The sequence below is a fragment of the Colossoma macropomum genome, unplaced genomic scaffold (genome assembly GCF_904425465.1).
Source record: "Colossoma macropomum unplaced genomic scaffold, Colossoma_macropomum, whole genome shotgun sequence".
Classification (NCBI taxonomy): domain Eukaryota; kingdom Metazoa; phylum Chordata; class Actinopteri; order Characiformes; family Serrasalmidae; genus Colossoma; species Colossoma macropomum.
In genome coordinates this window covers 111,994-127,500 of record NW_023495268.1, presented here as the reverse complement: position 1 = coordinate 127,500, position 15,507 = coordinate 111,994, and the positions used below count along the sequence as shown (strand labels likewise).

At 41.5% G+C, this 15,507-nt stretch overlaps 1 protein-coding gene across 4 annotated transcripts in view; it reads left to right on the top strand.

Moving 5' to 3' along the window:
- cxxc5b (CXXC finger protein 5b) overlaps positions 1-15,302 on the top strand; it is an 18,818-nt gene extending 3,516 nt beyond the window's left edge. For 3 of the 4 annotated variants that reach the window (XM_036561781.1, XM_036561779.1, XM_036561780.1), the window contains exons 2-3: positions 1,060-2,093; positions 13,896-15,302. In XM_036561781.1, coding sequence (XP_036417674.1) covers positions 1,266-2,093; positions 13,896-13,940 — 873 coding nt within the window. In that variant the 5' untranslated portion in view covers positions 1,060-1,265 and the 3' untranslated portion in view covers positions 13,941-15,302. The remainder of the gene's footprint in view (positions 1-1,059; positions 2,094-13,895) is intronic. The other variant, XM_036561784.1, reaches the window with a different exon arrangement.
- The last annotated feature ends 205 nt before the right edge of the window (positions 15,303-15,507 follow it).

Below are 15,507 nucleotides of genomic sequence, written 5' to 3'. Positions count from 1 at the left end.
TTTTCATTGTGTCAGTTAGAATTTGTGGATGTATGTTGGAAATGGTCAGTATCAATGAGTCTCGCTGTCTGATCTGATCCAACACTGTAACAAATCTGCTGTGAAACGGCGCATACTCATATTGTGCGATGTTATATTGTTATCTATGCATTTCTTTCTGAGCGTTTGGGTAGATGCTCATCTTAAGTGCAGTGCGTCAATTAAAAAATAGCACATTGTAAAAGCTTAGTAGCTTTTGAAGAAGAAACATAGTATCTATATTGCCCAATGCTCATTGTTTTAGTATCGGTATCAGAGAATAAAATGTGATATCGTACCATCTCAGTTCTATGCATTATATATGTCTTTGTATATTACAGATGAGCTCTTTCTGTCACCCAGTTTAGCTGTATTCAGCATTAAATGCTAACTGCAGTGTGATTCTAATTTCAGGTTAAAGGCGAATTCCTTTGATTTTTTTTAAATGTTCTGCGTAATTAAGTGGTTAAGATGTAAACAAAGTCATTCAGAGTGCTTTGATGTGAAATGCTCTTGTTTTAGAGAATCTAACCGTGTCTGACTTGATTACAGTGGTGGTGATAGGAACCAGACCTCTGAAGACTTCAACACCTTCAAAAGCTCCCTTACAGGCAGTTAGCAGTTACAAAGTGGTTATGAATAATTTGCCTGATGCCTGAAAACATTGTTTTATGATAGTTTTGAGATATGGCCTTAAAAGTAATGGAGTTGAGGCACATGCTGGGCATTATAAGGCACAACAGTAGCTATAAGAAACCTTATTTTTTCTGGTTTTATCATTAACAGCATTGAATATAAAACCTCAGGAGACACATGTAGGTTCACTGGTCATTTTTGGTGGTAAATAAAGTGGCTATATTTGAGCTGACATCGTGACCTTTGGTGTCCATCACCTCATAAAAAAGAAATCAGAGTTGGTAAATATTTCCACAGTGAGTCTGAACGACTTTGTTTACATGTCAGCGGTTGAGTAATGGAGACATTTCGAGAGATCAGTCATTACTGAACATTCATTGTCTTACTTCTCCGTCTCTCCCCCAGGTCTTAACAGTGGACAGCCCAATAAAATGCCTGTGAGCACGGCGTGCTGTCTGTTGTAGGTGAGCACACTTGACTGCTGGACTCTTCACCTCGGCAAGCATCACTCTTCCCCGCACACCAATCAGAGGGAGAACATTGCCGCCCTCTGCCTTTGCCCTTCACCCCTCCTCCCCCCCTCTCTCTCCCTCCCCCTCGTGCTGTGGGCCATGTCTGGCAGTGGGGGGTTGATGGAGGGAAACCAAGCCAGAGAGGATGAGGATGCCAGGGACAGCTGCTGCGGTGAAGAAGACTCGTCGCCCGTGGTGGAGAGGCGGAATCGGAGCGGCATCATCAGCGCCCCACTCAACAAGAGCCTCAAACACTCCCGGGCGCTCTCCCAGTACATCGCAACATGCTCCGCTGCAGCCGCTGTCGCTAACGCTAACGCTAACAGACTCGCCCAGAGCTCCTTAGTGTCCACAGGGGTCAAGGCCCACTCCACAGCCGCCCAACACAGAGCCCAAGTGGGACTCACCAAACTGGACCGGGGGGCTCTGTTGTCCGGCCTGCTGGACTCTCCGAGCGGGCTGCATCTGGCCCAGGCCGCCGAGCTCTTACGGCAGGCCAGCATGCTGCTTCCTGTCTCTGACTCCTCTGGTCTTAACATGAGCGGAGACATGGAAGGAGTCTCAGCCTCCGATTCGTTAGGGAGCGTGACGGACTTCCCGTTGCTGAGCAATGGCGGGGGAGTGGGAGGTGGCTTTCCATTCCACCCGGGCCTCTTCATCATGACGCCGGCGGGAGTCTTCTTGGCAGACGGAGCGCTGTCCCAGGTGACGGGCGCAACGGAGCACCAGCAGACCCACAGCGAGATCACGTCGGCCATCAGCGCCAACGGGAAGAAGAAGCGCAAGCGCTGCGGCCTGTGCCCGCCCTGCCGGCGCAGGATCAACTGCGAGCAGTGCAGCAGCTGCCGCAACCGCAAGACCGGCCACCAGATCTGCAAGTTCAGAAAGTGCGAGGAGCTGAAGAAGAAGCCAGCCGGAGGCCTGGAGGTAAGATCATCCAGCACTCAGTGCTCACAGCAGTCGTCTTCTGTTTGTTCTCTACATGTTCCCTCAGACTCCTTAAACTGAAAGACTTGAGCACACCAACCCTGCGTTCTCCAATAAACACCAACAAACCCATACTGTTCTAGATTGTTCTTCCCAATTCACACTGGTCTAGAATGTTCTTCCCACTCAACACTGTTCCATAAAGTACTCTCCAGTTCATGCTGGTATAGAATGTTCACCCCAGTTTTTACTGTTCTAGATTGTTCTTTGACAAATCACACTGTTTTAGTATGTTCTACCCAATTCACACTGTTCTAGAATATTCTCCCCAGTTCACACTGGTCTAAAATATTCTCGCCAAGTCACACTGTTCCATAATGTGCTCCCCAGTTCACACTGTTCTAGAATGTTCTTCCCAATTGACACTGTTCTAGAATGTTCTTCCCAATTCATACTGTTCTAGAATATTCTCCCCAATTCACACTGGTCTAGAATATTCTCCCCAGTTCACACTGTTCTAGAATGTTCTTCCCAATTCACACTGTTCTAGAATGTTCCTCCCAGTTCACACTGTTCTAGAATGTTCTTCCCAATTCACACTGTTCTAGAATGTTCCTCCCAGTTCACACTGTTCTAGAATGTTCTTCCCAATTCACACTGTTCTAGAATGTTCCTCCCCGTTCACACTGTTCTAGAATGTTCTTCCCAATTCACTCTGTTCTAGAATGTTCCTCCCAGTTCACACTGTTCTAGAATGTTCTTCCCAATTCACTCTGTTCTAGAATGTTCTACCTAATTCATAATTTTCGAGAATGTTCTTCCCAGTTCACACAGGTCTACAATGTTATTCCAGATCTAAGTTGTTCTAGAATGTTTATCCCAATTCACATGGGTCTAGAATGTTCTTCCAAATTTATACTGTTCTAGAACCTTATACTATGTTATGTTATTCTGATCAATTCACACTGTCCTAGAATGCTAGAATTCTTGCTCTTCTAGAATGTTCTTCTCCATTGCCACTGTTCTATAATGCTCTGCCCCATTCGCACTGTTCTAGAAGGTTCTTCGCTGTTCACACTTTCTAGAAGGTTCTCCCCATTCACTGGTTCATTTGGCATGCCAGTTCTTATCATGGAACAGTATAAAGCTAACTGGCAGTATTCGATTGTTGGTATTTGTTGGTGTTTGTTCATGAATGATGTGGAAGGCCTGCTGACAAGTCTGGTTTTAACTGTTATAACTTGCGTATTAATTGTGTAATAGTTACCTTATAATTAATAGTAGTTACTGTATAATATGCCTGGAAGTGTTAACCTGCTAGATATACTGAACTTCCATTAGAATTGAACTTTCTGATTGAAATTCTCTTCCAGTTACACAATTTTTATGGTTGTTTTTGCACAAAACCTTAAAGTCATGCTGCTTTTTAATACACCGATCAGGCATAACATTATGACCACCTCCTTGGTTCTACGCTCATTGTCCATTTTATCAGCTCCACTTACTATATAGGTGCACTTTGTAGTTCTACAGTTACAGACTGTAGTCCATCTGTTTCTCTGCATACTTTGTTAGCCCCCTTTTACCCTGTTCTTCAGTGGTCAGGACCCCCATGGACCCTCACAGAGCAGGTACTATTTGGGTGGTGGATCATTCTCAGCACTGCAGTAACATTGACGTGGTGGTGGTGTGTTAGTGTGTGTTGCGCTGGTCTGAGTGGATCAGACACAGCAGTGCTGCTGGAGTTTTTAAACACCTCAGTGTCACTGCTGGACTGAGAATAGTCCACCAACCAAAAATATCCAGCCAACAGTGTCCTGTGGGCAGCGTCCTGTGACCACTGATGAAGGACTAGAGGATGACCAACACAAACTGTGCAGCAGCAGATGAGCTATCATCTCTGACTTTACATCTACAAGGTGGACTGACAAGGTAGGAGTGTATAATAGAGTGGACAGTGAGTGGACACAGTGTTTAAAAACTCCAGCAGCACTGCTGTGTCTGATCCACTCAGACCAGCAAAACATTAATGGACAATGAGCATAGAAGCAAGGATCGGTGTATATAAAGAGTGCTATACACAAATAAGGTTATTAATAGATAAGAGGTCCCTGTGTGTCCCTATTATCATGTCTTTTTTGCTGCCGTAAGAGAAAAAGGTTCTGCAGTGTTGGATGGAGAACTGTAGCAAAAGATACATTCAATAGCAAAGTCTCCAACGGTGGCCATCACAGTAGCAATAACTGACCAGAAGCTACAGTAAAACATATGTACATATGTATAGTGACACCAGCTGTCCCAGTATTGCAAATATAGCATCTGGTGAACATAATGAACTGAGATCTGAGGGCAGTCTGATTTGGAACCATTTCAGAGTGTTAGGACAGACCCTGCTAATAAGTGTGGATTGATTCCATTGCTGTGCTTACAGAAGTAGGTATTGCTTAATATGCTAACCTGCAAAGCATTGTGGTTGTCAACCCCATTCAGATCAGGTAAGAGAGCGTAAGAGAACTCTCATAAATGCATGTCACAATTTGCAACTGCAAATACGACAATGTGAACAAGCTAACATATGGGTTAGGAATCAGCACAGGTCATTTTCATAATAAAGGTCACTCTCTGTAGTATCTGTATTTACCACTCCAGTGCAGTGTTTCCCAGTCCCGTTCTTGGAGAACCTCCCGCACTGCTCTGTTTATTTCCTTTCATCTAACACACTGGATTCTCCTCATCATCTAATTATCAAGCTCTTCATGAGCTGAATCAGGTGTGTTGGAGCAGTAAAATTGCTAAACAGGGTCACATCAGGGAACACCAGGACAAAACGTAGGAAACACTGGTTTAGTGGACCCTAGTAGATACAGCAGTGGCTGACCTCCAGGAGTAATGTAATTCACTTCTTCCCTAACCATGACGCTGTTCATCCATTAGGAAGGTCTCGAAACTTAGAGCACTTATCTACAATCAGTTATAATGTGATTATATGGATAGTTGGCACTAATCCTAGACTTTCATTCATCAGCTGATTAAATCATTGAAGTCCTTTTTTTGATGACAGCAGATGGTGAATGTCTGAATAGGCTGAATCAGGTGCATCGTTAATTTGTGTGAATGGAATATTTGACTTTACATATGCTTAGAAGTGGGAAGTATAGTGATATTTATTGTTAAAAATTACATCACAGTGTGCTTTTCTGAGCATATCCTGCCTGTACAGTGTGACACTATTGTCGCACATGCTAGAAGAAATTATCCATCCATCCATCCATCATCTAAACCGCTTATCCTTCTGGGTCGCGGTGGGGTGCTGGAGCCTATCCCAGCTGTCATTGGGCGGCAGGCAGGATAGAAGAAATTAGTCTTGTGCAAATACGGAAAAGATCACAGTTCCAGTGTGGGACTTTCATGTGTGCACATCTCCATTCAAATGTTTTGTCGGGTCTAAGTGATCATGGAAGACGTAGTCACTTATTTGTAGTTCGTAAGCTGTTCTAACAGCATGGCACTATATCGCCCAGCGTTTCCTGGCTGCTCAAGTGTTATCATCCAACTTACGAAGCAACTTCTAGTGTTTACAGTAGTTGTAGTCCATCAGGTAATATGAGACAAAAACTCAGATGTTTGTAATCAAAGAAATTTGTGACTTACTAAATGGCCAAAAGTATTTCATTCAGGGCTGCGATGCCATATTTAAAGCCAGCAATGGTTAAAGAGTTTATGGTTTGAAAAATAAGGCCTCCTAAATGCGTCTCTGCATTCGAGCACCCCATGCTGTGCCTGCTGTCTTTCTATCTTTAGCCTGTTTTGCCAAATTAACTGTTTAAATTAATTACACTTACCTTTAACCAAAAATACAACAGTATTGCCCAAAATTGCTGATGTTGCTAATAGAAGTGAAAGTGAGCAGCCACCAGTTAGCATTATGCAAAGGAATCTTACTAAATGGTGGCAACTAAATTTTTCTTTGGTAGCCAGATCTGTTAGCACTTTCAGTCAAACTACCCCTTTAAAATATCAACATTTACTCTGTTCTCTGTTAAAACATATAGGTATAGTCTTTATGCAGCAGTAGAGGCTGTAACTCCATGATGTACATAATTGCCCAGTTATTTTAACAGCTGGGGTTCTTTATCTTATCCTATCTTATCTCATCTATTTATGTATGTAGATTTCCTGTGTCTACACGTCATATAAACACATCATATATGTTGGGAGAATTATCAAACATTGGATAAAAATGGAAAAATAATGTATACAAAATCAAAATGATGAACCTCATATACATTGTACAGTGTAATGGTTTAAAACAGTAATACAGTTCATGAATAAAATGAATATTTTGTGTAATAAGTTTAAAGGTTTAAGGGATGAACTGCATGGACATGTTATTCCAGTCCAGTTCTCTAAGGAAGAAGTTAAATACCTCAGCTACGCCATACAAAGTGCCTGTGTTATCACTTGCAAGTTTCCACTTGACCTCAACTTTTATGTCCAAGTCGCTAACATTTAAAGTGATGAGTAAGAGGCCTCAGGCCATCGATGCAGAGTGAAAGCAAATCCAGCCCAGGTTGTAAAGCCATCATTCATTCTCTTCTTTAGATGAATAGCAAATAAGTCAGCTGTGGATGTCTTTGGAAAGTGATCAGGTTTTTGGATTACGTAAACAGGGGCTCAAAGTTGTTTATGTTTCAGTTCTAGTGACCTGTTATAATTGGTGTCCTAGAAAAACACTTCCTACAGGAGTTCTAAATTAGACACATATTTTCAGCAATTACGGGAAAACTGTGCATTTCTCTCAGAACCGTGTACGCAGGGTACAGTGTGACAGTGATGATTATGCATGAAAAAATATGAGTCCGAGTGTTTGCGAGTATGTCTGTGTGTGTATGTGTGTGTGTGTGCTAGCCCTGTACAGTCCATCTGGTCATCGTGACTGTCATCTGGAGCACCAGGTGTCAGTGTGGCTCGGAACCCTGTCCTCACAGCACTGTGAGGCTCATGAGTGTCTGCATAATTTGTGTGTTCATGCGTGTTTGTTTAAATACATTTTTAGGACAGAAATGTCTCGGCTGTGTACTGACCAGAGAAAAATAGGGTTAATCAACAACGTCAGGACCAATAAAAAACAGTAAATGAAGGTTAAATGTAGGATAAGATTTTAGGGTTAGGGTTTTAATGTAAGTCAAAGGAAGCAGACTTTTTGTCCAAGTAGTTTTGGGCCATTTCAATGTCAAAAACTGAAAAGTGACAAAAGATTTAATATATATATATATATATATATATATATATATATATATATATATATATATACACACACACACACATACATACATATAAAAAACCTACTTTACTTTAAATGTAAGTCAATGGAGCTAGACAGACTTTTTTACAATTTAGGGTAATTTAAAGGTATTCAAATTATGTCAAAAACTGAAAAACAAAAATGGAGATAAGAGGTTTCTGACAACAGCTATACACACGTGTGTACATATATGTAACTAACATATATGCATATGTACACATTGTGTCCAGACATTGTATAACAACCTTGCTCTCTCTCTCTCTCTCTCTCTCTCTCTCTCTATATATATATATATATATATATATATATATATATATATATATGCATATGTACAAGATATATGAGACATATTAAAATTATTACATATACATAACTAACATATCACTGTTTAACACCTCGTATTTCCAAAACAGTAACTTTACAGGAGAAGGAAAAAACATACTTTACTTTTAATGTAAGTCAATGGACCCAAACTTATTTCCAAGTTATTCTGGGCCGTTTCTTTTGGTCCATTCTTCATGAAATTTACACATAACGTAAAGGACAAAAGGCATTTTCAAATTATGTCAAAAACTGAAAAACGCCAAAAATGGAGATACGAGGTTTTGTTCCAACAGCGGCGATATATACATCTAATACATATGGGACACGTTGTGTCCACACATTGTATAAAAACAAACCCATATGTGTATGTGTAAACATTAGTGAATGGCCGTAGCCGAGAGGGGCCATTTATGAATAATTGAGGATTTGTAAGTATTTAATGAAGTAATGATTCTATACTCACAATCTGCACAGGTCGCTGCATGTCACCACGTATTCCTGTCTGTGCACTTACATGTGAATGCTGACCACCTCAGTTTCTCTGGTGAGGCTTTCAGCTGTAAAGGCTGGGCACTACAGGGGGTCGTGGGACGGCAGTGTTGGTGTGTGGAGGGGCTTAGAGGGGTTTGTGCGCATGTGTGTACGTCTGTCTGGTGTTCGTGATTTTAAATGAATGTGTTGCAGGTTATAACTGGTCTCTGTGGGTCTGATTTGTATGTGAATGTGTATATTTGTGTATATGTGTGCGTTGGTGTTATTATTGACAGTCAGGCAGGCTGCTTGATGGTGGCAGGGGGGCTTACACGGCTTAAAGAGCCTTTATTGATGTCACAGTGGGGGGTTGCTTGCATGTATTGACTGCAGTGTGTGTGTGTGTGTATATACGGTGTGAGTGTAGATGTATTTCTACATATGATGGGGGCTCATATTGATGTGGTGGTGGGAATCCACAAGGTTACAGGGGATCGGAGGACCTGCAAGGTTTTATTGATGGGTAAAGGAAAAGTGTGTGTAATGTGTGTGTGTTCTGTGGGGAGTCGGCCTGAGTGTGTGTTAATTGCGTGTGTCCATTTCACATTTCGCTGGGTTTAGGGCTGATGTATTGACGTGTCCGTGGGAGCGTGTGTGCATGTGCTATATTGTGTTTAAAGTGGGTTATATCTTCCTAAACTGATGAGTGTGTGCAGCTGTGTGAGTTTGTTTTTGTACATTTTCTGGACAGAAATGTCCGGACTTTGTATAAAACCAAAGAGAAAAGCTGAAAAAGCATTTTTATTGGTTATAAAGGTTAAGATTATGGTTAGGTTTAGGTTTGGGATGAGACATGGCCAATTATTGTTTAATATTATTAATAGCATCAGCAAAGAAGAAGACGTGGGAGTGCAGGCAGAGGCTGGACGCCACATTATTATTATTTCTCTGTTGTCAGAAGAAAACCTCATATCTCCAAAAGATAACATTAAAGGAGAAGGAAAAAACCTGCTTTACTTTTAATGGAAGTCAATGGAACCAGACTTTTTTCCAAGTCATTTTAGTTCATTTGTTTTAATCCATTTATCATTAAATTTACACACAATGTAAAGAGCATCATTCATTTTGAAATGATGTCAAAAACGACAAAAATGGAGATACAAGCTTTTCTTCCGGCAGCAGCATATATAGATACTAACATACATACAAACATGTGGGACATAATATTACATATAGATACTTATATGAATACAACAGTTAGTTGCCGATTAGACAGTCTTGATTGGTCGAGCAGCATTTTCTCACAGTAGCTGTATCATTCTGCTGAGCACTGGTTGAGCAAGTGTTGACTCACTATCTGTTACTACGTTTCTACTTCAGCACATACAAAAACAGAAAATGGACACATTAGATGATCTCTATAAGATGATATTTGACCTGCAGCTCAGGAGTGTGACCACAGGCCTACGTCGAACTAAGAACCTGTCAGACATGAACAGAATTCAATTCAGTAAACAAGATGGGATTTAAAATGTTTTACAGACTGACAGGAACAAAACCACATTCAGGTTAATTAGGTTAAATATTTTTCTTTATTTAGATGAACTGTTGTATTTAAGCAGTAGAGCACTTACACACAACCTCTCGAGTTTTATGTATACGTATATATATATATATGTGATATATACATGTAAATACTTCACATCATGGCTGTAATTCAGTCACAGGCACCAACCAGGCACTGTCCACTCTATTAGACTCTCCTACCTTGAAGATGTGAAGTCAGAGACGATAGCTCATCTGTTGCTGAACAGTTTGTGTTGGTCATCCTCTAGTCCTTCATCAGTGGTCACAGGACACAATTAGCTGGATATCCAGCAGTGACACTGAGATGTTTATCTGATCCACTCATACCAGCACGACACACACTAAGACACCACCCACGCGTCAGTGTTTTAATGTTATGGCTAATCTATCTGTCTGTCTATCTATCTATCTATCTATCTATATATATATATATATATATATATAGTATAGAGAGAGAGAGATAGCCTGTGACTGATAGATAGATATGACACAATCTTATTGGTTGGGTATTTGTTATAACAGCACATGTAGAACATTTCAAAGCCAATCAGACCAATATACAATTACTCATATACAATACATATGGCACAAATTCATGACCTCATGTGTCTGACACTGTATAAAAACAAACCTGTGTATGTGTGTGTGAGTGCATTGTGTGCCCGTACTGTTTTCCACTTGAAGTCTCTGACAGCTGCAGACTGGGAGTGGGCGGAGACAGAGTGGGAGGGGCTGTAAAGAGTTGTCCAAGCCCCGCCCCCTCCCCAAGGAGCTTAAATTCAGATGCAGCATTCAGACAGTTGAGGTATTTTAGGAACAGTGCCTGTGTGTGTTTATGTGTGTGTGTGTGTGTGTGTGTGTGTTTATGTGTGTGTGTGTGTTTGTGTGTGTGTGTGTGTGTGTGTGTTTGTGTGTGTGTTTGTGTGTGTGTGTGTAGTAAGAAAAAGTAAAAGAGGTGGGTGCACAAAGTAATGACAAAACTGTCTCTGATAGCATATTAACTTGGGTACGTGGGTAGGGCACATTTAATGTGTGTGTGTCTGTGTGTGTGAGTGTGTGTGTGTGTGTGTGTGTGTGTGTGTGTGTGTGTGTGTGTGTGGTCATGGACTGTCTGATTTGCCGTGTGCTTGCCGGGAGTCCATCTGTGTTGGCTTGTCAGTGGGGTCAGGGAGGGATAAGGGAAGCACTGTGTGTGTGTGTGTGTGCGCGTGTGTGTGTGTGTATGCGTGTGTGTGTGCGTGTGCGTGCACTTTGGTGTGAGTGTGTGTGGACATGCCAAGGTCCTGTCAGCTATCTGGGAGAGTAATGAGGGAGTGGGAGAGGGTGTTCGGGAATGGGTGTGTGTGGTAGGTTATTAAAGGGGAATTCCACCATTTCTTCTAAATTTGTGCACAATTAAACGGCTGAGATGTAAACAAAGTCATTCGGAGTGGGCTGATGTGAAATGCTCCATTCTGAGACACTCACTGAGTCAGACTTGCTCACAGTGGTGGTAACAGGAACCAGAAAAGTGTCTGAAGAGTGATAAAGAACGTAAGAAGCAACTTACGTTCTTTATCACTCTTCAGACACAAAGAACAACAGGCATTTTCATATTATATCAAAAACTGAAAAACAACAAAAAGCGAGTGGTTTTGGATAGTGAATAAAATGAATATATTTGTGTTGTAGACATTGTGACCCCTGGTTCCTATCACCACCACTTTAAGGAAATCTGTGTCATTAAGTTTCTCTACAATATCACATCAAACCACTCTGAAAACTTTTTACATCTAAATCATTGAATTTTCTCAAGTTCCTCTTTAAGTCACATAATGTGAAATCATCATTTGGCCGCATTACTTCATAATGAAGCAAGTTCTTTGTCTTTCTCTCTCTTTCTCTTCCCCTCATTTTCTCTCTTGTGACGACGGTTAGTTTTTCCAGGAAACGCTGCCTCTCTCTCTCTCTCTCTCACACACACACCGCCAGTCCTCGCACGTCCCACACCCTCAGGGCAGCCTGGGAAAAATCCGCCACTACTGCGGCATTTCAGCCAGCTCCACAGGCTCAGAGTCCAACTCCGCAGACCCAGAGAGAGAGAGAGAGGAAGAGAGAGAGAGATAGAGAGTAAGAGGGAGGGGGAGAGGGAGGGAGGAGGGGTCTGGGGGGGAGGGGTATGAGAGTAAATGTGACTAATAGGGGGGAAAATCAGGAAGAGGAAGGCAGCGAGAAAGCGAAAAAGAAAAAGAGAACCCTTTGCAGGTGTTAGGGGCCAGTTGTGGGAGGTTTGTCCTATTTTCTATTCTCTTCTCTGATGTTTACCTTGACTTCTACCTTTTGAATTGTAGACTTTCACTGTCATCCTGTTATTAGACTATTGTTTAAAAGGATTTGCTTAATTACACAATTAATTACACTGTTTAATGATGAATTACAAAAGATTCACAATCTGTATTGACAGGTTTGAGTTTGCACTACAAAACACTGTACACAAAACTTTAGTGGCTGTGACTATCATAAATAGGCCTTTGGTTTAGGCCATAAATATCAAAACTAATGTCAAAGAATGGGAAAAAACACCTCTCTGGCTACGTTCACATTACCAGGTTGAAGTGGCACAAATCCGATTTTTTGCCCTAATGTGACTCTGATGATCTGATGTTTTCAGGGCTGTGTGGACACACAAATCTGATCTTTTCAAATCCGACCTGAGCCACTTTCATATGTGGTCCTAGATCAGATACGTATCCGATTCGTGGCCATGCGACCTTAATGTGACGCTCAGATCAGAATTCATGTGCTTTTTTTCCACTGCGCGTGCTCCATCATTCAGCGTTACCATGGCAGCAGCGCCGAACAGAAGTTGAAGCCTGTAAACAGTGGAAAAGCAGCTCATCTCACCTTTTTCACCTTCGTCTGGCTCTAATATTGAAGCTGAGAGCCGATCAGAGTTAATTATCTTCACAGCGAAGCTCGTTCTGCTCGTTAGTCTGTGCTGATGATGCACGTGATTCATTCACGTGACGTTACTGAGTAGGATGTGCACATGAGGGTCATTTCAGGACGCCGGTTCGTTCACATTAATGACAGATTTGAATCAGCTACCTAAACGAGTGTGAACCATCGTGTCAGAGAGTTCGGATCTGAGCGAAAAATCAGATTTGAACAACGAGGCTTGTAATGTGAACGTAGCCTATGTGATAATGTTCATTTCTGTTAGCGCCTCTATGGAGCTTGCAGTAGTATGTTAGCTCTTAATGGTGGTTTGCATGGACTTTTTTGGCTGTTCTAACTTAAATGTGGACATTTGAATCAGACATTCTGTGTTTGTTTGAAGCTTGTAACACACATACTTTTTAAATTCTGTTTAGCAGTTTTACAATGACTCTTCCATAAAGTACCCTGGCAGAGAGCTGACACTGCTGTTTTCCATTTTACATAACTGACTGAAACCTAGTTAGGCTATGGCTCGTATTCACTGTCAGTGATGTATCTAGAACCCTCAGAAGGGCTAGAGTGACATTTTTTTCCCAAGAAAATGGTCCTGCCCGCCAAAGGTCTTCACCAACGGGAGAATTCACATGTACCTGCCTAGATATGATGGAGAAAAACATCCAAATCGCTAATTTTCCATTGGGTGTATGAAGATTATAACCACTTTGTTTCCAACCAAAACTTAACACTGAATACAGAGTATTACTACAGTATTTGCAGAGTATAATGTATAACAATAACCCATATTATTGCTGTCAGAACAATATCTTTGTCTTTTTTTAACAAAGTTGAAAATGTCATCTGCCCTTTACAATATATTTAAGTTTCATAGTGAATGGAGCAATAGAAATGGTCCAAAATTACTCAGAAAATATTCCAGTTCTGTTATCTTCCATTATGAGTTCAGAGAGTTTTTTTTTTCCCTGTTAAGTTTCCTTTTGGACGTGCAAGTGTTTTTTTGCAACAGTTACGATATATTTGTGATAACTGTGACTATTTTAAAACACGGCCTAAAATGAATGATTCACTGACCACCACTGTCCTCTCTCTCTCTCTCTCTCTCTCTCTCTCTCTCTCTCTCTCTCTCTCTCCTCCCCCACTATCCCTCCCCTCCTTGTTTACTCTCCTGTGTTTCCAAGAAGGTGATGCTGCCCACCGGAGCTCCGTTCCGCTGGTTTCAGTAGGACATCGCACGAGTTGGACTTTGCCTCGCTTAAAATAATGGACTGCCAATCAACCGCAATGCCACCGCCCACTCGGACTGCTGCGGGCTTGTAAACACTGGCCACAAATACAGAAACAAATAAACAAACAATCTCTCCAAACGGGGAGAGAAGAGAAGGCACTATATGAGAACGAAGCTGTTTCTTCTGAACCAAAAATAAACTGCCGTGGCAGCATGTCGTTGCTTAGTTTTATTATTATTTTATTCTTTTTCCGTTTGTCCGTTTGTTCTCTATGTTCCGTTCTGGAACCGTTTGACTTCTTATTTAGAGTCACGTCCTTTGTCGGACACTTCGGGAACTCTTAACCGCCAAACAGAAAAATGTACAATCATTTTAATTTACGTGTTTTGTGTTTCTGTTTGTCCACGTGTGGAGGAATGCTGTATTTGCGTTAGAGAATGTAAACTCAAGACTCTGTTTTAAAAGCTAGTTATTAATCCAGAGCACTATTGTACAATTAGCACCAATGTTCTTACTGACTGCCTCAGTATGTCTGGATTTGGCTTTTTTTATGTTATGTTATTTTCTTTGGAAGGGGGCGGGGCTAGTTTGTCATAAAACTATGGTTTTCAAATCCCTGTTTGATATCAAAACAGATGAAACGAGAGAGGAAAACATGGTAATGTAGCAACACTTTTGCCAAACATGCAGAAAACAAAGGCCTTTAGTGTTATTTTCTGTATCGTGAAACAGAATCAGTGTCGTTCAGCCATCGGAGAATTCATTGGAGAACGGCGGAGACAAGTGGAAAAAAGAGTACGAACACCAGGCTGTGGCATTTAAAGATCAGATCATTACTGTCCACGTCACGTTGCCCTATTGGATACCGATTGGTCAAGCGGAAATCAGGGTGTGGTGGGCAGGCTGGTGACCTGTAAGAGGCCGAACATAGCTCCCACTGAACCTCTTCAGAGAGTTATTCGGTTGTATGTCTGCCTGGCTTGCGATGGTCATTTTTGTGCCCTCGAAATCGTCATTTAAAAAACTGAAGCTTGAGGGAAGCCCCACATAGCGGCGGCCATCTTAGATGGGTGACCGTAAGCCGTTATGTCAGTTACGCTGGTGTTCTGTTCTGTTTCCCTGTTGAAGCCTGGACGGGGGGGCTTTCCCCAGTTAAATCTGGCAAAAGAGACGAGGCTCGAGTCCCTGAAGTGTGTAATGGTCTTCATTACGATGCCAGCGTCTCCACAGCCACTACTCTGGGGGCTGCGTTTGTAAACTGGATAAATGAATGCATGTATCTGTGTCAGAAATCAACAGCTCTGAGGTTGCAGCTCTCCTCAACTTTGGAATAAATAGAGGTACAAATCAAACCTGGAATATGTAGCCAGTGTGTCATTCATGCTATGAAACACAATGAGTTTGAAAAATAATAAAAACAGAAGTAGAGAAAAAACAATAAAGCCAAAAATCTAATATAACTACATCAAATATATTTGTATGATCAGCCAAGTTTGGTGTCTAAAGTTTACTTCTTTAGCTTTGCACTGACGTTACAAGGCTATTGTGGCTAATGAGTAATAGA